This window comes from Coregonus lavaretus, assembly GCF_964263955.1.
Source record: "Coregonus lavaretus genome assembly, chromosome: 13".
Taxonomy (NCBI): domain Eukaryota; kingdom Metazoa; phylum Chordata; class Actinopteri; order Salmoniformes; family Salmonidae; genus Coregonus; species Coregonus lavaretus.
Genome location: NC_140000.1, coordinates 25,831,961 through 25,857,576, shown reverse-complemented (window position 1 = coordinate 25,857,576; position 25,616 = coordinate 25,831,961). Strand labels below are relative to the sequence as shown.

Sequence of the window (25,616 nt, the reverse complement as noted above, 5' to 3'; positions counted from 1 at the left end):
GATTACAGTAAGTGTTACTAACCGGATGTCCATATTGGCATATCTCAATGTTAGTTAACACATCTTGAACGCTCTGCCATTAGGTCTAGTGACTTAACCATGTCAGAACAATTACATAAAATATGTTATTAACAGTCATGACAGTTGACATAAGCTTGACAGCTGACTTGACACTGTCATGGCACAAATCTTTGCTTAAGTCAGCTTATTGGCTTAGCATACAGGAAGCCAACTAATTTACATAAATAACAATTTGTGTCATGACAGTGTAAAGTGTTGTCAGTATTTTGACATCAGTTTTCATGACCAAAAATGACATGTGTTATGTTATGACAGCGTTGTGTCACACTTATGACAGAGAAGTCAAGTGTTACCGAACCTGTATCCGACTTGCCTGTGTAAATCATTTTTGTAATACTGAGCATGTACATACCGTAGTGTATTTACACATATGGCTGACAGCATAATAGTCATGCGGGATATTTATTTACATAATGTATATGATATGACGACTTTTGATACAAGATTATTAATGTTTGTAAACTCCTGAGCTGCATGTGGGAGAGAGGACAAGGACACGCCATGTGTTATAGAGGTCACTGGTGAGTGACAGAAGGTCTGCGTGCCAAGATAGATTGGGGGCCACTTGTGATGATCTTAGAAGGAGTACGTGATGGAATGGCCTGGCTAGGGTGCCACACGATGCCATGTATGGGGATACTATTGTAGGAGATGAGTGACACTCAATGATGGTTGGCAGATGATGGACAGAAGTAGCTTGGAGAGCATTATATAAACTGAGAGATTTTCTATGGAATTCATTCGGATGACAAGGGGGCTACGCCCATACCGCCTGTCACATGAATCCAGTACTGTAACCATTAAATAATGACTGAAAAAACTCTCCATCTGAATGGTCGAATACTTTCTTGCATCCTGAACTTCTCGATACCAGAAACTCATCGTAACAGTATACTAGTATCCTTTTACGCATCCATATGCAGCTTATTAATATTGTATTAACAGTCATTGTTATCTAGTTATGCCATTAGTGAGCTTTGAGCTCTTTCAGCACTGTTTACATACACGCACACACACACATTGTCTCAACGAGATACCTTTTGGCCTGCTGTGCGAGTGCTACAGTGGAGTCATATACAGTATGGATTCTAACCCATTGGTTCCCATTTAAGGATAAGTTAACACTTACCCTTAGCAAAACAGAGAAATCGTCCAAAAATAATAGTAATTAAATAATCGGCAACGGCATAAAAAGAACATTCTGTGTTACCCCGGCACATTTCCCCAAGAGCAAACGACAACGTAATCAGTGCTTGTAATGCATAAGAACAAAAGAAATCAAGCCACCTCTTGCACGAACAGAACCTTGTGTTTAATGCTCAACAAACCTCTAAGAGTATCCATCTTCTCTCTATATATAAAATCAAATAAATTATTCATTTCTCATCATCATCAAAAGCTACTGAGTTACAGCACACATCACTATTGAACTATATGTGGGAACAGAATATGTGAGATGATGACTGGCTTCAACTGGATATGTACAAGGCGTAACGTTTGTTGGACACTGGTCAGTGTTGACAACCACTGAATCAGGAAGAGAGAGGAGATCCCTCGTTTCCTCCAGATCCAGGGTCAGAAATAGAGATAAGAAAAGAAAAAGCACAAAACACCCCCTTTCCCTGACACTTCGACTGGCAGCGGACACAGTGGACAAGGACTATAATGGACAGATCTAGAACAGGAGCAGGAACAAGCTAGCCTGGTATCCAAACTGATTGTGCTGCGTTTCACAGGAAAAAACTAGTATGCACAGCGTTCAATCTCGTTTAACGAGGCTAGCTAAGAGTATGATATAGGGTGACATACAGTACGGGAGCCCCAGAAAATGTGTTACTGTGTCCCATGCTTGATAGCAATGCCAACAATTAATGGTGTAGAGATGGAAATAGCAACATTGAATGTAGATGATACAGTACAGTACAGTAGCTAACACATTGTACCTGTTGTGAGTGAATTACGAGGCTATAAACAGTAGAGTAAGAGCTGGAAGACCGACAGCTGCTGATAATACCAAGAGCTTTTTACATTGTCCACTGGGCCGTGTTCCGACCCTGCAAGTAGCTACCAGCTGTCCTAGGTGGCGAGATGTGATTGGGGCTCCCCCTGGAGGCCGGGGCGTTGACTAACGGGGACGTCAATTCAGATGAGTCAGGGGGAGACGATGGGGAATCTTGGTGTGATGGTCTGCCATAGAGCACACAAGTTGATAATGCCCGTCTTCTCCCTGTTGAAGGTACGGAAAGAGAGAAGGCCCATTCAGAATCAGAGGTTATACCAGCACAGTGCCACCAATGCCTGTGACACCTCAGAACATAGACCGTATAAAGTGATAACATGACAGACATTGAGAGAGGAGAAAGGAGGGTTAGTTGTTATTGGTGAGCAGAGGTGTAAGACAAGGAGATTGAGGCAGTTTAACATATCCTGTTAGTATCGAGGCAGCCATGCAACAGCAGTTGTGGAAATCAAAGGCAATACAACACATAGAAGCGGATCTCAGACAGCAGATGACTGTGGGCCAGATCTGGTTGTTTGGTGACACATAGAGTATCGCTCAGTTCTGGCTCCACAATGCATTGTATGGCCCAGATCTGGTCCGAATGTGGGAGATTCGAACTGGGGGAGGGTTGGTACTTTGCTAATGGCCCATCTCTGTCTTGAGTTATGTGGCACTAACAACTTCCCATAGTTACTGGGCAACTTTAGGTCTGAATGTGGACCACATCAACCTTGCCAGACAAGGTCTGGACATTTCATGTTAAGGATCCAGTTCAGGACCGTAACACCAAGTGGTTAACTGGGCCAAATGGTAAGTCTTAATATTGTAGATTAGGGCAGAATTTGGGCCATCATATCATTTTGCTATCTGGGATGAGTGAGGGATGCTGTCTACCACTGAGAACTGGAGTTGGGATTGGGGTGGGGTTGTTTAGGAACCTTACCATACTCTCCTCTAGAATGGAGGTAAACTTTGAGCCCAGAAGCTCTGTCTTAAGCTGTGCAAGAGTTAGGGAAGAGAAACAGAGACAGAAGAACGCAGAGAAGCGATGAAGTAGAAAACAGTGGTTTGGAAAGGCTATGGTCGCAGCTACTCCAGTGGTACTGTGATAGATAGCTATAGTGGTACTGGGACTCTCAGGCTAGGTCAGTAGTTGGCTGGGGAAGTTTACATTTTCTCTTTAACATAAGAGGACATATAGGTTTTTGATCATTTATCAAAAAACTGACATGAATTGAACGGGTATAGTATAGTATCAGCATCAGCAACGGGTCAGCTATCATTCTCCCATCTAAGACAGATCTGAGAATGGTAATTATCATCATTATCAACATTATCATCATTATCAACATGTCTCACCACTTTCTTCCTCAAACATTGTTTGTCCTTCTTGACTGTGCTAAAGTACAACGCTGGGTTCTCCAGTTTAGACACCAGGACCTGCCCAGTGTTGCCATTCGCTCTGGGGGGTGGAGTCACAAGATCAGACTCGGTCTCATGGCCACTAACTAACTAACTCAGGACGACACTCCATGCCTGGGCATCCATTTTAAAACAAGGGCCTGTTTCTCAACGTAGTTAATAATCTCCAGGCCTGTGGTTCACGGTTGTGGGTGACATTCATGGTTGTGGTTATTGTTTCATGGGTTTAGTTGCGGTTGAGCTGACACCGTCTCTTGGAGCAACATTCTGTAAAAGCTTTTGTCAGAATGTGATGTATTGCTATAATGCTGAAGCACCTTAGTTATGTAGGCTACCGTGGCTGTATTGTTAGTATAGCATGTCAAGGATACAAAGCAGTATCAAAGCAGGGAAAAGAGCCTGCAAACTATAGGCTACGGTTAGTCTGGCTTGCTAACCCCACTCCAACAGGCAGCCATTTTGGATCTCCGTCTCAGAGGATTTCAGAAAGGGGACTAATGACGGCAAATTACTTGAACTCGCTCTGGCGTTAGCATAACTTATGACCATGATTCTCACATCCGTCCATCGATTAATCATTCACTCATGAATACACAGAGGTGTATTAGAATGGATGGCTAGGCTGAAGTCTTTCCTTATCGTCAATTCAAACAGGAAATTACTACCTGTAACTCGCATCGACCCCTGTCACAGTTAGTGAAGGGTGGATACTCACTTCTTGTTGTTATGACCCACATATCTCACTGCTGCGATGATCAAGGCAATAACAGCCACTCCACCGATGGTGCCAATGAACACTGCCATCAGGTACTTCTCTAACATCGGACAAAAACATTATATTAAAGATAGTGAAGAAACAGAAAATACTGTTTCGCTAGGTCATGGTACTAAAATATAACTTATTTACATTCAAGATAATGCCATTACCATATCAAGCCAATGGGGTATCCAGTTTGTGGTCTTACTTATACAGTCAATCTAGATATCATATAAAGGTACTACACATCTCATTTCAGTTCAGTCTCTCATGTATGCTCGGCTATACAATGTTTAGCATTTTAATGGTATGCTATTTGTTTCTTTGTTTAACCATAAACCTGAACTTGTGTACTTACTCTCCTGATGCAACTCCAGATGAAAGCTCTCCGACCCGTACATGTTGCTGCAGTACACATTGACGGCACCGTTGCCCAGACGCTCACCCTTCACCCGTAGCTTGATCATGCCCATGGACGTGTGGCCGTCCGTGTGCGTGTAGTAGATGTAGTGGCCTTCCGTGTCGTTGATGGTGATGTTCTGGTCGGGGAGGTAGAACTCGATGGTGGGCTCAGCGTTGCCTGTAGCCATGTAAACACACTGGACTCCCTCCCTCACCACTGTGCACTTGGAGTCTTCCAGAAAGACAGGGGCGTCTGAAGAGAGGGTGGAAGGAGGGGTATGACTGATATGTAGAGTGGGATAGGATGGTGTAGTGTGGTGTAGCGCAGTGTGGTACAATACGATATGATATGATACCATCCCATATGATATGATACGATATGATACAACATTACATGATTTGAAGACCCACTCACAATCCACAGTGATGTTGGGGTGAGCTGCAGTCTCGTCCATGTTCGTTCTCTGCCAGGCAGCGGTACTGTCCGTCTCCCTGAGGGGTAAGCTCCAGAAGCTCCAGCACAGACACCTCCTCAGCCGTGATGGTGCCCACCAGCTCCCCGTCCTTCAGCCAGGTGAGGGTGGGCACGGGATTGCCTTGGGTGCTACATTGCAGGGAGATGGAGGAACCTTCCAAAATGGTCAGGGAGACGTTTATCACTGGCTCACTGGGAGGGTCTGCAGGGAGGACATAGAAGGGATGAAATGTAGAGCGATATGAGGAGAATGAAAGGAGTTGAACAAAGGAGCAAGTTAAAGAGGATAGAACGTACTGTGTATAAACAAGAGCAAGAAGCTATGGGCCTGGTTTATCACATAACTAAAAAGTCATTATATATGTCGCTCGTCACTACTTATAAGAAATATGTCACCGCAAGTCACAGAAATTAAAATGTCAGCTTGGTTGACATATAACTACAATGGTTAAATGTAACTATTTTTCATGACGCCGTTGCCGTTATGCCCCACGCAGGTGTAGATGCCATCCTGAGCGGGGATTAAGTCTTCCAGGGAGAGCGAAGCATTGGAGGCCGTGTCCCACAGCAGCTCCTGGTCCCCAAACAGCCAGGAGATCCTGGGAGGAGGGTTACTGTCCACCTCACATTGCAGCGTCACGGAGCTGCCCTCCATCACCTCCGTGGATACGTTCACCCTCACCGAGCGAGGGGCATCTGGGGTGAGAGGAAGGGGAAGGTGGGGTTAGACTTGTAAAAGTGACAAGTGTATAACCTGGTTAAACCAGACCCAATGCTGCACTCATCATTTTCTCAAAGAAAAACAAAGGTGAAACGTAGAAAAACAGGTTTGGATGACAGGCTAACATACCCTATGCATGTCATAATCATGCAATATATTGCTAAATCAAGCTGCTATCCTTCTACTGTAGATGGAGAATAATGGATGACTGTAGATATTGACAATGGTTCTAAAATGTGTGCATCATAAATATATGTAACACTGCTACTATTACATTTGGTGTAGTAGTCAGGATTAGTTATTCTATATTTATATTATCCCCCACATTACATAATGTGTCCCATGTTGTGTCCAAATTACACACTTCTCACAGAATTTTAGGATTCAACCTACAGGTTCGTTGAAAACGGTCAGTTGGTCATTTACACTTGACGTCCAGAAAGATGAGTCTCTCGTAGACCAGGGTGGTGTTGGGGTAGTAGACCCCCTGGGGGTGAAGGTGAGCGGGCTGGTCAGTTTCGGTTGTGTTGCTCTCTTCCACGAAGTCTGAGGTATCCTCGGGTTCAGGCAGGTAGTCTGTGTACATCCATTGGATCTCTGGGCTATTCTCTGGACAGTTGTGTGTATTATAGCACGTCCAGATTCTCGTCAGCGACTATCTCCTCAGGGATGTCAATGTTGGGCTGGTCTGGGGGACAGAGAGGACATAAGTGAACGAGTTAAAATTCACCAATTCACAATATTTACCTATTCTCATTAAAACTATAATAATTATAATCACAGCTAGGTCAATCCTAGCCTGGTCCCAGATCTATTTGTGCTTGCCAACTCCTATTGTCATTGTCAGGCCATGTAATGCCAATCAGTGTCCACAGCAGTTGGCAAGACATCACAACAGATATGGTACCAGGCTATGGCTATCCAGCCCATAAATGTGACACCTACGATTGTAAACTATCGGAAACATTTTTTATTTTTTTTTAAACAGGCTTACCCAGCACCTTGAGCTCAGAGAAGTCTGGGTAGGTGTAGATGTTGGCACCTGTCCAGGTCAGCACGGAAGTAGTACCTCCCTGAGTGCTCTGTACCTATATTACTGATGAGCAGGGTGCAGTTCCTCTGGTGCAGGTCCCCTATGAGCTTGGTACGCCCTTTGTAACTTTCATGCACAATGTCTTGAACACCACAGGTGGGAAGAGCACCACAGGTGGGTATGGCTGGCCAAAGTACCAGATGCCGTGGATGCCACAGTATTGCCGGACACATGAATCTGAAGGGGATGACCACGCAGGACTTGGTCATGGCCGAGATGTCCCTTGGTACCCATACATTTCACTGGCCACTGACATGTGAGAGAGGGAATGAGGGAGAGGGAGGGGAGATTGGAAATGGGGATATTGAGAGCTAAACTGTATATCAATGAACAATCAATCTACACTACATATACAGTTTCAAATGGAATCACTGAGAAAAGATGAACAGAGAGAGACAAAGCGAGAGAGAGAACATAGGATGATATCATGAGGTTCTCCCTGGGTGAGCTGGTAAGAGCAGAGACCCTATGTGGAGGAAGCATATGTCTCACTCTCACCACTGGCACCACTGTTTAAGTGAGAGGGACAAGGTTGAGCCATGTGTGCCAGTTGGACCCTGTGTCTACTCTGTACCCTTTTGCTTTAGTATTGTTTGCTGTAAGTTTGACACACTCTAAAATCAATTGGGTCAATGCAGTAAAACCACCAAATCAGTTTTACAATGCAATTGCATATCTAGATTACTGCATTTCTAGTATTACATCTGTAGTCTTCAAGGGAATTTCCACAGTCTGAGTTATTGTGATATAATTGAGTAGATATTCACACTGACAAGAGGGAATGAGAAACATACGTTTTACCTTTGATGATTAGCAACAGCGGCAGAAGCAGCTCCAAACACCACATGGTGTCTATTTAACCCAGAACCAGAGACCTCTGCAACAGACATCAGACATCAATTACACATCAACTACTTCACACTTTACCATTCTGTTCTGGACCAATGGAGCCCCATGCTATGTGATATATATTGAATATGCCATTATAGTGACATAAGTAAAATATCACCTGTTGTGACATATAACTAATGTCAGTAGTGGTGACATTGTAAGAATATTCAAAGCTAAATATACACAACGCAGAGTACAAGTGGTCAAGAGGACTAGTGGTCGATAATATAATATGCCATTTAGCAGACGCTTTAATCCAAAGCGATTTACAGTCATGCGTGCATACATCTTTTTTTTGTTTGTGTATGGGTGGTCCCGGGGACTGAACCCACTACCTTGGCGTTACAAGCGGCATGCTCTACCAGCTGAGCTACAGAGGACCCCTGGTCAAGAGGACTAGTGGTCAATAGAGGACTAGAGGTCAAGAGGGAATTAACGATCAATGGAAATAGTCGTTTTTCAGTTCAACATCTGTTTAGAATCTTTGTAGGGGTTCCAACCAGGGATTCATAGCTACATGGGCAAGTTTTCATTGGTCCAAATGGTCTATACTTTGAGCCTGCAACAGGATACTTGGGGGTTTGTTCAGTAGCCAAATTCTATTGCAAGGAATTCTAATTGGTCAGCCACATACTAGGCTTCAGGCTATAAATTACATCCTGTCTATTTGTTCTGTGGAGAAACATTGAGAACAGGGAAGAATGAACATCTACCATCTACTTCCCAGCATAACTACTATTCTCTTTGAATAAATATATTTTTCTCCCCCTGATTTGCTTTGGGGTCTGTGTTATTGAAAAATAACATAAACCGCTAACAACATATAACCGCAATGGTTAAATGTCACTATTATTATTTTTTACATATTCTAATGAGCCTACAGTGAGGGAAAAAAGTATTTGATCCCCTGCTGATTTTGTACGTTTGCCCACTGACAAAGAAATGATCAGTCTATAATTTTAATGGTAGGTTTATTTGAACATTGAGAGACAGAATAACAACAAAATAATCCAGAAAAACGCATGTCAAAAATGTTATAAATTGATTTTTGCATTTTAATGAGGGAAATAAGTATTTGACCCCCTCTCAATCAGAAAGATTTCTGGCTCCCAAGTGTCTTTTATACAGGTAACGAGCTGAGTTAGGAGCACACTTTTAAAGGGAGTGCTCCTAATCTCAGTTTGTTACCTGTATAAAAGACACCTGTCCACAGAAGCAATCAATCAATCAGATTCCAAATTCTCCACCATGGACAAGACCAAAGAGCTCTCCAAGGATGTCAGGGACAAGATTGTAGAGCTACACAAGGCTGGAATGGGCTACAAGACCATCGCCAAGCAGCTTGGTGAGAAGGTGACAACAGTTGGTGCGATTATTCACAAATGGAAGAAATACAAAAGAACTGTCAATCTCCCTCTGCCTGGGGCTCCATGCAAGATCTCACCTCGTGGAGTTGCAATGATCATGAGAACGGTGAGGAATCAGCCCAGAACTACACGGGAGGATCTTGTCAATGACCTCATGGCAGCTGGGACCATAGTCACCAAGAAAACAATTGGTAACACACTACGCCGTGAAGGACTGAAATCCTGCAGTGCCCGTAAGTTCCCCCTGCTCAAGAAAGCACATATACAGGGCCGTCTGAAGATTGCCAATGAACATCTGAATGAATCAGAGTATAACTGGGTGAAAATATTGTGGTCAGTTGAGACCAAAATCGAGCTCTTTGGCATCAACTCAACTCGCCGTGTTTGGAAGAGGGGGAATGCTGCCTATGACCCCAAGAACACCATCCCCACCATCAAACATGGAGGTGGAAACATTATGCTTTAGGGGTGTTTTTCTGCTAAGGTGACAGGACAACTTCACCGCTTCAAAGGGACGATGGATGGGGCCATGTACCGTCAAATCTTGGGTGAGAACCTCCTTCCCTCAGCCAGGGCATTGAAAATGGGTTGTGGATGGGTATTCCAGCATGACAATGACCCAAAACACATGGCCAAGGCAACAAAGGAGTGGCTCAAGAAGAAGCACATTAAGGTCCTGGAGTGGCCTAGCCAGCCAGACCTTAATCCTATTGAAAATCTGTGGAGGGAGCTGAAGGTTCGAGTTGCCAAACGTCAGCCTCGAAACCTTAATGACTTGGAGAAGATCTGCAAAGAGGAGTGGAACAAAAACCCTCCTGAGATGTATGCAAACCTGGTGGCCAACTACAAGAAACGTCTGACCTCTGTGATTGCCAACAAGGGTTTTGCCACGAAGTACTAAGTCATGTTTTGCAGAGGGGTCAAATACTTCTTTCCCTCATTAAAATGCAAATCAATTTATAACATTTTTGACATGCGTTTCTCTGGATTTTTTTGTTGTTATTCTGTCTCTCACTGTTCAAATAAACCTACCATTAAAATTATAGACTGATGTCTTTGTCAGTGGGCAAACGTACAAAATCAGCAGGGGATCAAATACTTTTTTCCCTCACTGTATGTTGCTTTTATTTTAGGCAACAATGACATATGTCAAGAAGATTGTGTGTAAAAGGATATTAGAAATGACTGAGTATCACCTTGAATTGCAAAATGAGGGAAAAGTAGCCAAGACAGAAAACTTCAGCTTGGTGGTCGTAGTAGTAGTAATGTTCATTAAAGGGAGCCCAAGCAATCCCAGACAGCTCGACAGCCCTCTGCCTCAACTTGTCTGAAAAAAAAAAAATAATAAGATGTCTTTACCTTCATCACATTTGCCATTTGTATGGCATTTGAACCATATTGCTGTTCTAAGCTTGACGTGATCAGGGTGAGTGAAAGTACATGAAATAACAGCACATAGGCCAGTCTGTGCTGTTATTTTCTCTGGGCTAAAGGTGATGCTCTATGTGTTTGCAGCTGCTGGAGCTGCTGCTGGAGGGGCCTTATGTTATAGAGGGAAATTAATAGAGTCATGAGTAATACAGGAAGCACTTGGATATTACTTCACTCGTCCGTAGCATTTTTGATGATACAGTATCAGTTTAGATGAAAATGGGGTTTAATTGCCATACCACTACGAATACCACATCTTTACAACTACTAATGATTTCAATATTAACAATACTTTAATGATGAAAGGGACCCTACATTGACATGCTGCTCTCTCTCTGTGAGAGAGAAGAGTAGAGCTGTGCAGATGAGGACCCACGTCCTGCCTCCACTGCCTCGATGAATCAACCACAACACCAGGGTCTGTCCTCTTTCACCTCTCTCTCTGGTCCCCTTGTCTGGGTCCACAGGTCTGGAGCACAGAGAGAGTATCGAATAATATGATAAATAGTGTTATAATAGTAACTACACATCCCATTGCCAGCTGTGTAAGGGGAATACATAAGCATTCATAACATCTGACATGAACGTTTTTATGATTGTTACAACCTTCTTAGCACATTTTTTCAACTGTAATTTAATACATGGAGAGAAGATGTCAAAGTCCTAGTAAAGCTTTATTTTACGCTAGTTGATTTAGAAACCACATGGTAACAGACTAATTACATACTTTTTACCTAAGTCCTCATGGAGATTCATTGTAACAAACAAAGTACCAATTGTTTCTACCAAGGACCAAGGAGTTGCTAGTTTTGTTAAATAATTTCAAGTGACGTCCAGAGAGTTGCCCATTTTTCCCAAGTACTTTAACAGTTTTTTGAGCCATGTAGAGAATAAGACTGAATCAGCACATCACTCCCATCAGAGACACATACAGGGTTCACAGTCAATAGGGGGAGAGAGCACACTGAGAGAGAGGTAAACTGTCACTTCCTGTCCCCAGTCTGTAACTCCTCCCTCTAACCTGGTGCTGATGAATTTACATTTTACATTTTACATTTTAGTCATTTAGCAGACACTTTTATCCAGAGCGACTTACAGTTAGTGAGTGCATAAATTATTCATACTGGCCCCCCGTGGGAATGTCAGTGTCATTTTGTGTAGTTACTTGTAATGGAAGTGCATGTAGTCATAGATCAACATTATATAATTTACCACTACTGTACATACAGAGAACTAACTGTAATTTATCTAAAAACAATATTACTGTAAAAGCCATTATGCCTTCTTGGTCTTCAGCTCAGTTTCCCATGACGTGTTTTACTTTAACCAGATCTGATAGTTAGCCATACTGAGTTTGACCACAGCTTTTACAACACTGTGGACCGCAGTTAAGTTCCTCTTCATACATAAGACTGTGTTTAAGTGCCCCCAACCTTACTATATTTGTATAGGTTGGTTTTTACTTCTAAATACTTACATTTGAACTATAATCCCTAAAATATGTGTTGCTGCTATTAGAAAAATAGTATGTTCTGATCAGAACAGGCCTCATGCCTCAACATGGACATTATAGTTGTATATTTTCTTTACAATATTCATGACTATTATTAAGGTCTCTGGATATGTCTTCTCTTTGGATGTTCTAAATGTATTATGGCCTGGTGACTAAACCTTTGAGAGTCTTCCAACCAGTGGCTGATTGGCTGAATACCCAAGTTTATCCAGTCTGAAGAAAATACTACTTAGATTCCAAGAAAAAATAAATGAAGAATACAACAGTAAATGAGGCAAGCTTGTAATCTGTGTTCTCAACACATCTCCAAAATTGTAAGGAAGAAATAGCAACATATATATATTATTTTATACAGTTTCTCCATTACTTAATTAACAGTTAATCTCAAGCCACCTCTCCATTGTTTACAGTAACGACATCACACATCTTTTTTTTCACCACAGTATGGAATTTAAATATATACATTGAAGTCAGAGAATGCCCAGTGGCAGAGTGCAAATTGGCAGGTGAAGGAATCTACAGGAATCTACAGCAATGTACAGAGTGCAATGAGCAAATGTACAGTTTCAGGATGGTTGCGCAGCGTGCATTAAATCATAATATCTCCATATTTTAATCACATAGTTTATCTAAAGTAAAAATAGAAAAAAGTATGTGATTTTTCATTTTCTTATAATACTTCTGTGCTTTTCCATGAAATCCAAAATATTTTTTATAATTAAAAATAGTGCCTCTTAACTTTTTCCTTTTATGCATACAAATCTGAAACTTTACTAAGAAGAAAAGTATGAATTATTTCACATTAAATGATGATCTCAGCATAAGCTTAGAAATGGGGGGAAGTACAGGTGCTTAATCATCTTGGACGCCTGGCAATGACCTCATACTCTTCCTGAGACATGTCTTTTTTATCCAATGAGATGTAGGTGCTCTCCTCTTCTTTTGGCTTCCCATTCATACCTTGCATCCTTTGAGAACCACAAGAAAAAAGCAAGTGGTAGGGTGAAGTTACTTCTAACACTCAGAGAAAGTACATTTAGGCCTATACTAAGCATCTTATCAGACAGTGTCTGGGCTTACAACAGATACTTTGAGAAATAAAGTTTCCTTTTAATGTAAAAATACTTATATTTTCTACATCTATGAACTAGATGTGAAATACATGTCACGGATTCTGCCGAGGCTGCCCCTCCTCCTTGCTCGGGCAGGTTTCGTCGTTCGTCATCACCGGAGGACTAGCTGCTGCCGATCTATGTTATATGTTTCTATGTTCTACCTGTTGTGTCAGATTGTTTCACACCTGTTGCCCATCTTGTAATTACTCCGCCCCTATTTAACCCTGTGGCTCCCATTGTGTTCTGTGCGTGTTTGTTGTTTGTTCGCTGATGTCGTTGGTGAGCGGGTTTATTCCTCCCTGCGTGGAGGCTTCTTGTTTCTTTACGTGTGTTAGTAAAGATACGTTTTTTCATTGAGTTCTGTGTCCTGCGCCTGACTCCAGTCAACCGCATACACTGACATCGTGACAATACATTAGCAGAATATAAGTAATATAATTATCCTCATTTTGTTTCTATTGTGCAATAAGTGAAAAGGATCCTACCGTATGTAAGCATTTGTAGACAGGTAGATGAGGATGGCAACAGTCACACTGAGAGACACACCAGCTATGGTCCAGGGGAGAACTGCATTCCCACATCCTTCAGAAAGATCTACAATTGATGAAGAGAGAAACAGTGTCATTAGAGCAATCTTAGACCTCATGCAATAACCACACCACAACCTTGACACAACACAATTGCAATCTATGCCAAGTTAATACTGTCTACAGGAAAAAATATCTGCATGTTTTTTCTTTAAATTATAGCACCTCTCTGTTTCCTTCCTTTTTGGGTGACCTGCAACTTCTCTCTCACTACACCCACAGTATTTCTGCTGACACACTCCACAGTGGTGTTGTTGGTGTGGTTTATAACGGGCAGGTAATTCTGAAGTGGGGCACATGTCCCGTGATGTCAGATGGTGGGTAACTGTCAGCACTGCAGGTCAGACCCAGGGTACCATCCTCCTTCACTGTTTTATTTCCAGTTATTTGGGGGTCTTTCACATCTTTGAGTGCATAGAGTTTCTAATTTTATGTATTGTTACACATACACTAAATTCAAACTATATTGGTTGAGGGACTAATTACAATGGATCATGATTAAAGAGCAAGGGAAAAGGTCAAAGCCATGACATAACTGCGTATAGCCTGCATATTGTATCATTTGCTTATTATCAAGGTTATTCCTAGGTTTCAAAGATTCTCTGGAATAAGGTGTTTAATGTAAAATGTAGGTGACATGTTACTCACATGTCACATTCAAAGTTACTGTCTCTTCAATTTGATGTTTTTTCTGAAAGGTTACTTGACACATAACCATCATGTTCTGGTGCTCAGCTGAGGGGGTAAAGGTCAAAGTTGAGAAGTGGGATGTTGTGACGCTGGTCAAGTCCTCTCTCTTCTGTATGATGATATTGTCTCTGAGCTCAATGATGTTGTCTCCTGTCCCTCTCCATGTCCATGTGATGTTAGGAGGAGTTCCAGAGCAGATCCCCGGGGCGGTGCAGGTCAGAGTGGCTGGTTCTCCCTCTCTCAGAGGAGGAGTCAACACTGAGGGCTTCTGAGTCAGATCTGGAGACACGAAATACAAACACAGAAGTGAGTTTTACATATGTGTACTAAACAGCAGTGACACATAATCAGCCTTAGGAGAGCAGCATTGATGTGCTAAGTCTGAATAGGAGTCTTCCCACTAATGACATCTTGTCCTCTTATGAGAGGACTTTATAATAAGGGAGACTTGAGAGGGAACTTGGCAAGTGTGTAGTGTGTACAATGAACTACAGTAATAGTCTGTCACTGTAACTGATAATAATAGTCATGAAATACCTCTCACTGTGATTTTCACTTTCTTGGAGTATGTATATGCACTTAGCAGTCTGAACTGATACTCTCCAGAGTCATTCTTTCTGATGTTGTTGATGATCATACTACAGTTATTCTTTGTCAGATCAGTCTCCAGTAGACACCCTCTCTGTTTATAACCCTCCTGAGCTTTAGAGGGAGTTTCAGAGTGGATAATTACGTTTTCATCCTGATCACATTTGCCATTTTCAGGGCATTTAAACCATATTGCTGCAGTAGGATTGAAGTTCTCTGCATGACTGAAGGTACCTGAAATAACAGCACTTAGTCCCTTCTCTGCTGTTATCTCTGCTGGACTGAAGGTGATGGTCCAGGGTGATGCTGTTGTTGGTGGTGGTGTTTGTGGCTGTTCTGATGGAGGGAAATTAATACAGCCATGAGTAATGCAGAAAGCACTTGGATACTACTTCACTTGTTCGTAACATTTGTATGATATAGTATCTATTGAGATATTTGCCATACCACTACTACTACCACATCTACTAATGATTATTACATTACCAATAGTAGTGATAAAAGGGACCTTACTGTTACATGTGGTTCTCTCTGTCAGAGAGAGAAGTAGAGCTGCCCAGATGAGGATCCACATCCTGGCTCTACTGCCTCAATGAATCAACCACAGCACTGGGGTCTCTCTCCTCTTTCTCCTCTTTCTGTATGGTCACTATCTCTGTCTGTGTCTACTGGTCTGGAGCACAAGACAAGTGTGAACTAAAATATTAAATGGTGTTGTGATAATAACAACTCCTTATGAGTGACTCCATATAATGTATTATAATGCCCGACATAGGCGTTAATATCTGCTCATAAATATCTTTAACCACATTCATAAATAATTATGCCTAGGCTATATAAAGCCTTACGAAGCAATGGGTTGCAATGCCCTAAATGATTAATAGAACATTACCATTACATTACGTAGTCATAATCAAGTTTTAACAGTCATTCAATGTAAAGAGACAAAAATATATAATGGTTAAATAGCTTGTCTTTCGATCCATGCAGAAAATTAGACTTAATCAGCACATTACCTCTCTGTGTGCTTTCAGCTCCTGTTGATCAGGAGCCCTGTGTGAGACTCTAATGGGTGTGAACTTTCACTTCATGTCCCCAGTCTCTTCCTCCTCTCTCTTTCCTGGTGCTACAATCCAGGAAGTCCCTCTGTACTGTTTACCGTCCAGCCATACTGTACTGTATATAGACCATAATCAACCAACCCAGTAAACCACCATGGTTAACATTTACATTTTAGTCATTTAGGAGATGCTCTTATCCAGAGCGACTTCAAGTAGTGAGTCAATAAATGTTTTCTGTACTGGTCCCCCGTGGGAATCAAACCCACAACCCTGGCATTGCAAGCACCATGCTCTACCAACTGAGACACACACTGCATTCCCAACACACACTGCAATCGCATGCCTTTTATATTTAGATGCAGTTTTATTATAAGAAAGATTTCTATAAGATGTCTATAAGAATGCGTACATATTTCAAGATTGGCTGTTTGTAACATGTACATGTGAATAATATGGCAAATGCCTTGCATTGGATAGAGGTAAACTGGCAATATTCTCAATTTTTTAGAAGCCCTCTGTGGTCTTAGAAATTAAGTCATTTCCCCAATATGTAAGATCTGCTGCAAAAAGTGTACTGCCCATGGGAGTTAAAAACACACTTGCTGCCATATTCTACAGTAAGTCACAAGTGTGCTAAATGCACTTATTATGAGTGGCTGGTAGCCAAGAGGTAAAAAGCATTGGGCCAGTAACCGGAAAGTCGCTGGTTTGAATCCCTGAGCAGCCAAAGTGGAAAAATGTGCGAGGGATGGTTAAATGCGGGAGACAAATTTTGGTTGAATGCATTCAGTTATGCAACTGACTATGTATTCCGTTTATTATCAACGTTAGAAGCTATTGGGTTGTATTCAATATTGACCAAAAGTATGTGGACACCTGCTTCTCGAACATCTCATTTCAAAATCATGGTCATTAATATGGAGTTTGTCCCCCCTTTGCTGCTATAACAGCCTCCACTCTTCTGGGAAGGCTTTCCACTAGATGTTGGAACTTTGCTTCGGAGACTTGCTTCCATTCAGCTACAAGTCCATTAGTGAGGTCAGGCACTGATGTTGGGCGATTAGGCCTGACTCGCAGTCGGCGTTCCAATTCATCCCAAAGGTGTTCGATAGGGTTGAGGTCAGGGCTCTGTACTGGCCAGTCAAGTTCTTCCACAGCGATCTCGACAAACCATTTCTGTACGGACTTCGCTTTATGCACGAGGGCATTGTCATGCTGAAGAAGGAAACGGCCTTCCCCAAACTGTTGCCACAAAGTTGGAAGCACAGAATCGTCTAGAATGGCAGTGTGTGCTGTAGGGTTAAGATTCCCATTCCCTGGAAGTAAGGGGCCTAGCCCGAAACATGAAAAACACCCCCAGACCATTATTCATCCTCCACCAAACTTTACAGTTGGCATTATGCATTGGGGCAGGTAGCGTTCTCCTGGCAACCGCCAAACCCAGATTTGTCCATCGGACTGCCAGATGGTGAAGCGTGATTCTTCACTCCAGAGAACGCGTTTCCACTGCTCCAGAGTCCAATGGCGGCAAGCTTTACACCACTCCAGCCGACACTTGGCATTGCGCGTGGTGATCTTAGGCTTGTGTGCGGCTGCTCGGCCATTGAAACCCATTTAATGAAGCTCCCGACGAACAGTTCTTGTGCTGGCGTTGCTTCCAGAGGCAGTTTGGAACTCGGTAGTTAGTGTTGCAACCAAGGACAGACAAATTTTTTCCGTCCACAATCTTTCACTTATTCAGACATATCAGACCCACTTTTGAAGAGTGAAGATTCCTCTTTCACTGTTACATTATTTTGACTTGATAACAAGAAGCAATGATAATAATGCAACTGGTCACAGCCTGAAGTGGAAGAAATTGGTTGCAACAATGCCTGATAAAGTATCAGTAATGTGTAAACTGTCAGATGAATTTCAGTGTCATTTTGTGCAGTTAGTTGTAATGGAAGTGCATGTAGTCATAGATAAACATAATTTACCACTACTGTACATACAGAGAACTATCTGTAATTTATCTAAAAACAATATTACTGTAAAAGCCATTATGCCTTCTTAGTATTCAACTCAGTTTCCCATTACATTTGTATTGTATTTTAACCAGACCTGTTAGTGCATCTTCACAGAGTTTGACTAAAGCTCACAACACTCTGTGGGCTGTAGTTTAGTTCCTCTTCCCACTTTGAAACTGTGTTGAAGTGCTAAGGCCTTGCTATATTTGGTATGTCGGGTTTTACATCTCCTAAATACTTACATTTAAACTCTACACCATGTTCCTTGAAATATATGTGTTGCTGCTGTAGAAAAAGTGGTGTTAAGTACAAGTCTCCTGAACAGGCCTCATGCTGCAGCAGGGACAGTAGAGCAAACTATCTTTACAGTACCTGTTATCAGTATTTTTATAAGGGATTCTGGATATGGCTTCATTTCTGGTGGCATGAGGCTCAACCTGGTGGATACTCCTGCAAATTCCTTCCAAAGTCTCTCTTCAGCATGCCCCAAACTAGAGATACTCACACAGTTGGTACCTAAAAGCCTTGTAGAGTTATTCTAGCCATTGTAAGTCATAGCTCCATCGAACACCTTTGGGATGAATTGGACCGCCGACTGCGAACCAGGCCTAATCGCCCAACATCAGTGCCCGACCTCACAAAATGCTCTTGTGGCTGAATGACAGCAAGTGCCTGCAGCAATGTTCCAACATCTAGTGGAAAGCTTTCCCAGAAGTGGAGGCTGTTGTGGAGGCTTTTATAGCAGCAAAGGGGGGACCAACTCCATATTAATGCCCATGATTATGGAATGAGATGTTCGACGAGCAGGTGTCCACTTACTTTTGGTAATGCAGTGTATGTCAGTTACCACATTTCCATCCACAATTTTTATTTTAGTAAAGTGATGGAAACAGGAAGTTTCGATACCATTTTTTAAATGCAGACAGATCATTTGTTGGGGAAATGCCTTTATTGCAAATATTTAAAAAACCACCATCATATCGAAGTATAAACTTGGAGTTAAGCAATGATATGGTGTGTGGTCCTCCACTATAACTCGGGAAACCATGCAGTTTATTAGGCTTCAAACTAAATAAATTATTAACTTCACAGGGTGGTGAAAGTGCATGGTTATTTTGATGCTACTTTGAAATAAATATTGAGTGTCTGATTCTGGTGACATGATCGATGCTTGACAAATAAAAACATTCTCACTCTTATCCATAATAATCTCATCATGTAGACTAGCCTACCAGCACAGCTTACCCGCACGGTATCTACGAGGTGTTGGCTAGAGCGCACGTGCCAAGACCAGAGTAGGCATGTTTTGCTATTTAATGCAACAGTTTTTGTGACAAAGCTATCGCTAGAGTTATTAGGTACATGACAACTTAAGTGAAAAAGTACATTTTGTGTGCACTACGCCATCAAAACCTGCACATTTCATTCCGCATGAAAATCTGTCGCCAATTGGATGGAAACTTAGCTAGTGGGGTAAAGAGTAGAACTAAAGTAGAATAGTGTTGGATAAATTAAACAAAGTGTTTTCGTACCAATTAATTAGTATCACTTCCCATAGATATCCCTGGGTCAGAGAAGAGGGATGATGCAGTCTTTCTCTGGATAATCGTTGGCCTGTCCCTCAGCCTTAATGTGGCCCTCCTTGTCTATCTGACCAGTCCTTGTAAATGGTAAGACAACATGACAACCCCACAGTTGAACACATCTGGACATTTGGCATAAGGTCAGGAGGCATAACATTCTTAACATTGTTATATTTAGCTTTTTTTTATCAATACGTTATGCAAGGTAGGACTGTCTGAGAGAGGTAAATCATAATCAAGAAAACTTTTTAGCTCTGTTTGGCAAACTTAAGGTTGAAACCAAAGACCGTAACCTAGCGGTTAGAGAGGCGAGCCAGCAACCGGATGGTTGCCAGTTCGAATTCCAGGTCCGATGGGAAATGTCTGGTGGGAAGTATAATAATAATATGCCATTTAGCAGACGCTTTTATCCAAAGCGACTTACAGTCATGCGTGCATACATTTTTTGTGTATGGGTGGTCCCGGGGATCGAACCCACTACCTTGGCGTTACAAGCGCCGTGCTCTACCAGTTGAGCTACAGGGTTGCTGATATCAAATCCTTGATGCCATTGACTGCCATTGTGCCCTTGAGCAACCCCCCACAACAACAGCTCCAGTGGCAGGTTAGTTTCTTTCGTCATTCATTTTGTTCTGGAAGCAGCTCTGCAGAGTGGTCCCTAGCTGACATAGCCAAAATACATAACATCTGATTTTAAACCGAATTAACCCTAACCTTGCCTAACCCCAACCTTAAAATTAAGACCAAAAATCTTTGCAGCTGACCAATCTAGCGGAATTCGCTCCGTTCTGCTTCCAGGGCAAGATTCATGACAATGAACGTCAACCTGCCGCACAGTTTGGCAGCCCCCCCACACCTCTCCCGAATGTTTATGCATGTGTATGTATGTGTGTCTTTCGGAGGGGTTGGGTTAAAAGCGGAAGTCAAATTTCAGTTTGACCTTGTGTTCAATTGACCAATAAAGTGATCTTAATCTTAAACGGGTTACAATTTACTGTACAGTAGATGCTTCCTTTATGTTACTATTTTCAGAACTGCACAAATTGGCTCTAAAATCATCTCAGATAACAATGTTTTTGTGACTTAAATAGCAAAAAGGGTGAAAAGAAGAGAGCTACAGAAGAGGATAGTACCTACATCTCATTGGACAAGGCAGACGTGTCTCCCGAATATGACATAATCTCCCCGAATCCCCAATGATCCTCTGCATGTGATAAACTTCTATTTTATTTTAGCCTTTCGTTCAGAGGCTTGATTTTGCTATTTTATTTCAATGTAAATTATTTTCTATTACTATACGTTTTGTTTTAGTGTGAGCGCTGAAAGCATTTTTATATGAATTAATGTAAACCTTTTTTGGGATGAATTTCTTAGGCTTTATGCAACAACAAAAAAGCTACATTATAACCGAATAATGTTGTATTTTATGTAAAGGCACTTAAGGAAGCCACGAGTTTTTGTTATCTTCCTCATGTTCTACTATGTTAATCAAAATGTCATGTATATAATCAAGGTATCACATTTGCAAATTTTATCAAGTGAAATGGTTTAAAAAAAGCTTTGTGTGATGTATCTACTGCAAACAATGAGGGGTGGTGTGGGAGGAATAACTATTACATACTGTATCAATAAAGTAATACTAATACATGGAGATATTCAATGTATTCAGGGTGTATTTTCCTTACTGTTTTGGGTATGAGAGTACAGATAAAATATATAGATAACAAACTGAGCTGGTCAAATTCTCTGTTGTTTACTTTATTAATTTTTGTTTGGAACCAAAGAAAGATGGCTTTGCTTGAGGCTGGATAGACTTGTAAAATATAAGAGAGTGATCAAACATCATCATAGAGCTCTTATTATCATTAAGTGATAACAGTGCTAATTTGCAGAAAGATTGCAGAATTCTGATCGGAATTATTGTGTCAAAGATCACAATACTAATAATGAATACCACAAAGTAAAGAAAGTACAAATCTGCTTTACAACACAGTATGTGACAAACAAATTAGATAAACATGAACAACGCTTCTCCATTTTGTTTCCAGGTTTAGAAATAAATAACCCCCCATGAGGTGTTACTAACCGGATGTCCATATTGGCATATCTCAATGTTAGTTAACACATCTTGAACGCTCTGCCATTAGGTCTAGTGACTTAACCATGTCAGAACAATTACATAAAATATGTTATTAACAGTCATGACAGTTGACATAAGCTTGACAGCTGACTTGACACTGTCATGGCACAAATCTTTGCTTAAGTCAGCTTATTGGCTTAGCATACAGGAAGCCAACTAATTTACATAAATAACCGTTTGTGTCATGACAGTGTAAAGTGTTGTCAGTATTTTGACATCAGTTTTCATGACCAAAAATGACATGTGTTATGTTATGACAGCGTTGTGTCACCCTTATGACAGAGAAGTCAAGTGTTACCGAACCTGTATAAAACTTGCCTGTGTAAACCATTTTTGTAATACTGAGCATGTACATACCGTAGTGTATTTACACATATGGCTGACAGCATAATAGTCATGCAGGATATTTATTTACATAATGTATATGATATGACAACTTTTGATACAAGATTATTAATGTTTGTAAACTCCTGAGCTGCATGTGGGAGAGAGGACAAGGACACACCATGTGTTATAGAGGTCACTGGTGAGTGACAGAAGGTCTGCGTGCCAAGATAGATTGGGGGCCACTTGTGATAATCTTAGAAGGAGTACGTGATGGAATGGCCTAGCTAGGGTGCCACACGATACCATGTATGGGGATACTATTGTAGGAGATGAGTGACACTCAATGATGGTTGGCAGATGATGGACAGAAGAACTGAGAGATTTTCTAATGGAATTCATTCGGATGACAAGGGGGCTACGCCCGTACCGCCTGTCACATGAATCCAGTACTGTAACCATTAAATAATGACTGAAAAAACTCTCCATCTGAATGGTCGAATACTTTCTTGCATCCTGAACTTCTCGATACCAGAAACTCATCGTAACAGTATACTAGTATCCTTTTACGCATCCATATGCAGCTTATTAATATTGTATTAACAGTCATTGTTATCTAGTTATGCCATTAGTGAGCTTTGAGCTCTTTCAGCACTGTTTACATACACATTTTGGCCTGCTGTGCGAGTGCTACAGAGGAGTCATGTATGCCAGATTGATCCAAAAATGGATTCTAACCCATTGGTTCCCATTTAAGGATAAGTTAACACTTACCCTTAGCAAAACAGAGAAATCGTCCAAAAATACTAGTAATGAAATAATTGGCAACGGCATTAATAGAACATTCTGTGTTACCCCGGCACATTTCCCCAAGAGCAAACGACAACGTAATCAGTGCTTGTAATGCATAAGAACAAAAGAAATCAGGCCACCTCTTGCACGAACAGAACCTTGTGTTTAATGCTCAACAAACCTCTAAGAGTATCCATCTTCTCTCTATATATAAAATCAAATAAATTATTCATTTCTCATCATCATCAAAAGCTACTAAGTCACAGCACACATCACTATTGAACTATATGTGGGAACAGAATATGTAAGATGATGACTGGCTTCAACTGGATATGTACAAGGCGTAACGTTTGTTGGACACTGGTCAGTGTTGACAACCACTGAATCAGGAAGAGAGAGGAGATCCCTCGTTTCCTCCAGATCCAGGGTCAGAAATAGAGATAAGAAAAGAAAAAGCACAAAACACCCCCTTTCCCTGACACTTCGACTGGCAGCGGACACAGTGGACAAGGACTATAATGGACAGATCTAGAACAAGAGCAGGAACAAGCTAGCCTGGTATCCAAACTGATTGTGCTGCGTTTCACAGGAAAAAACTAGTATGCACAGCGTTCAATCTGGTTTAACGAGGCTAGCTATGAGTATGATATAGGGTGACATACAGTACGGGAGCCCCAGAAAATGTGTTACTGTGTCCCAAGCTTGATAGCAATGCCAACAATTAATGGTGTAGAGATGGAAATAGCAACATTGAATGTAGATGATACAGTACAGTAAAGTAGCTAACACATTGTACCTGTTGTGAGTGAATTACGAGGCTATAAACAGTAGAGTAAGAGCTGGAAGACCGACAGCTGCTGATAATACAAAGAGCTTTTTACATTGTCCACTGGGACGTGTTCCGACCCTGCAAGTAGCTACAATCAGATCTTGCCTCTCAAGGTCTGCCATAGAGCACACAAGTTGATAATGCCCGTCTTCTCCCTGTTGAAGGTACGGAAAGAGAGAAGGCCCATTCAGAATCAGAGGTTATACCAGCACAGTGCCACCAATGCCATTGACATCTCAGAACATAGATCGTATAAAGGGATAACATGACAGACATTGAGAGAGGAGATAGGAGGGTTAGTTGTTATTGGTGAGCAGAGGTGTAAGACAAGGAGATTGAGGTGGTTTAACATATCCTGTTAGTATTGAGGCAGCCATGCAACAGCAGTCATAGAAATCAAAGGCAATACAGCACATGGAAGCGGATCTCAGACAGCAGACTACTGTGGGCCAGATCTGGTTGTTTGGTGACACATACAGTATGGCTCAGTTCTGGCACCACAATGCGTCGTATGGCCCAGATCTGGTCCGAATGTAGGAGATTCGAACTGGGGGAGGGTTGGTACTTTGCTTATGGCCCATCTCTGTCTTGAGTTATGTGGCACTAACAACTTCCCATAGTTACTGGGCAACTTTAGGTCTGAATGTGGACCACATCAACCTTGCCAGACAAGGTCTGGACATTTCATGTTAAGGATCCAGTTCAGGACCGTAACACCAAGTGGTTAACTGGGCCAAATGGTAAGTCTTAATATTGTAGATTAGGGCAGAATTTGGGCCATCATATAATTTTGCTATCTGGGATGAGTGAAGGATGCTGTCTACCACTGAGAACTGGAGTTGGGATTGGGGTGGGGTTGTTTAGGAACCTTACCGTACTCTCCTCTAGAATGGAGGTAAACTTTGAGCCCAGAAGCTCTGTCTTAAGCTGTGCAAGAGTTAGGGAAGAGAAACAGAGACAGAAGAACGCAGAGAAGCGATGAAGTAGAAAACAGTGGTTTGGAAAGGCTATGGTCGCAGCTACTCCAGTGGTACTGTGATAGATAGCTATAGTGGTACTGGGACTCTCAGGCTAGGTCAGTAGTTGGCTGAGGAAGTTTACATTTTCTCTTTAACAGAAGAGGACATATAGGTTTTTGATCATTTATCAAAAAACTGACATGAATTGAACGGGTATAGTATAGTATCAGCATCAGCAACGGGTCAGCTATCATTCTCCCGTCTAAGACAGATCTGAGAATGGTCATTATCATCATTATCATCATCATCAACATGTCTCACCACTTTCTTCCTCAAACATTGTTTGTCCTTCTTGACTGTGCTGTAGTACAACACTGGGTTCTCCAGTTTAGACACCAGGACCTGCCCAGTGTTGCCATTCGCTCTGGGGGGTGGAGTCACAAGATCAGACTCGGTCTCATGGCCACTAACTAACTAACTCAGGACGACACTCCAAGCCTGGGAATCCATTTTAAAACAAGGGCCTGTTTCTCAACGTAGTTAATAATCTCCAGGCCTGTGGTTCACGGTTGTGGGTGACATTCATGGTTGTGGTTATTGTTTCATGGGTTTAGTTGCGGTTGAGCTGACACCGTCTCTTGGAGCAACATTCTGTAAAAGCTTTTGTCAGAATGTGATGTATTGCTATAATGCTGAAGCACCTTAGTTAAGTAGGCTACCGTGGCTGTATTGTTAGTATAGCATGTCAAGGATACAAAGCAGTATCAAAGCAGGGAAAAGAGCC

The 25,616-nt window shown here is 41.7% G+C and overlaps 1 protein-coding gene and 3 pseudogenes across 4 annotated transcripts in view; all 4 read right to left on the bottom strand.

Moving 5' to 3' along the window:
- The window catches only part of LOC311140517 (myelin-associated glycoprotein-like), a 160,875-nt pseudogene that overhangs the window by 49,880 nt on the left and 85,379 nt on the right, over positions 1 to 25,616 (bottom strand). The gene's annotated exons all lie outside the window — the stretch shown is intronic.
- On the bottom strand, positions 2,219 to 7,800 carry LOC311139256 (myelin-associated glycoprotein-like; annotated as a pseudogene). Its single transcript has 10 exons — positions 7,748 to 7,800; positions 6,855 to 7,202; positions 6,287 to 6,548; positions 5,599 to 5,835; positions 5,080 to 5,341; positions 4,621 to 4,917; positions 4,221 to 4,320; positions 3,443 to 3,545; positions 3,027 to 3,080; positions 2,219 to 2,308 (listed from the first exon to the last, which is right to left on the bottom strand). The product of its transcript is annotated as a myelin-associated glycoprotein-like (transcript).
- LOC311139255 (sialic acid-binding Ig-like lectin 12) lies at positions 14,122 to 15,709 on the bottom strand (the record flags this gene model as incomplete). Its single annotated transcript, XM_084174148.1, has 4 exons — positions 14,122 to 14,261; positions 14,506 to 14,826; positions 15,085 to 15,441; positions 15,649 to 15,709. The coding sequence occupies 4 exons, from the start codon at positions 15,707 to 15,709 to the stop codon at positions 14,122 to 14,124; spliced, it is 879 nt and encodes a 292-aa protein (XP_084030274.1).
- The window catches only part of LOC311139252 (myelin-associated glycoprotein-like), a 40,560-nt pseudogene continuing 34,718 nt past the window's right edge, over positions 19,775 to 25,616 (bottom strand). The window contains exons 9-12 of the transcript in view: positions 25,154 to 25,256; positions 24,747 to 24,800; positions 23,979 to 24,028; positions 19,775 to 19,865 (exon numbers count right to left, since the gene is read on the bottom strand). The product of the transcript in view is annotated as a myelin-associated glycoprotein-like (transcript). The remainder of the gene's footprint in view (positions 19,866 to 23,978; positions 24,029 to 24,746; positions 24,801 to 25,153; positions 25,257 to 25,616) is intronic.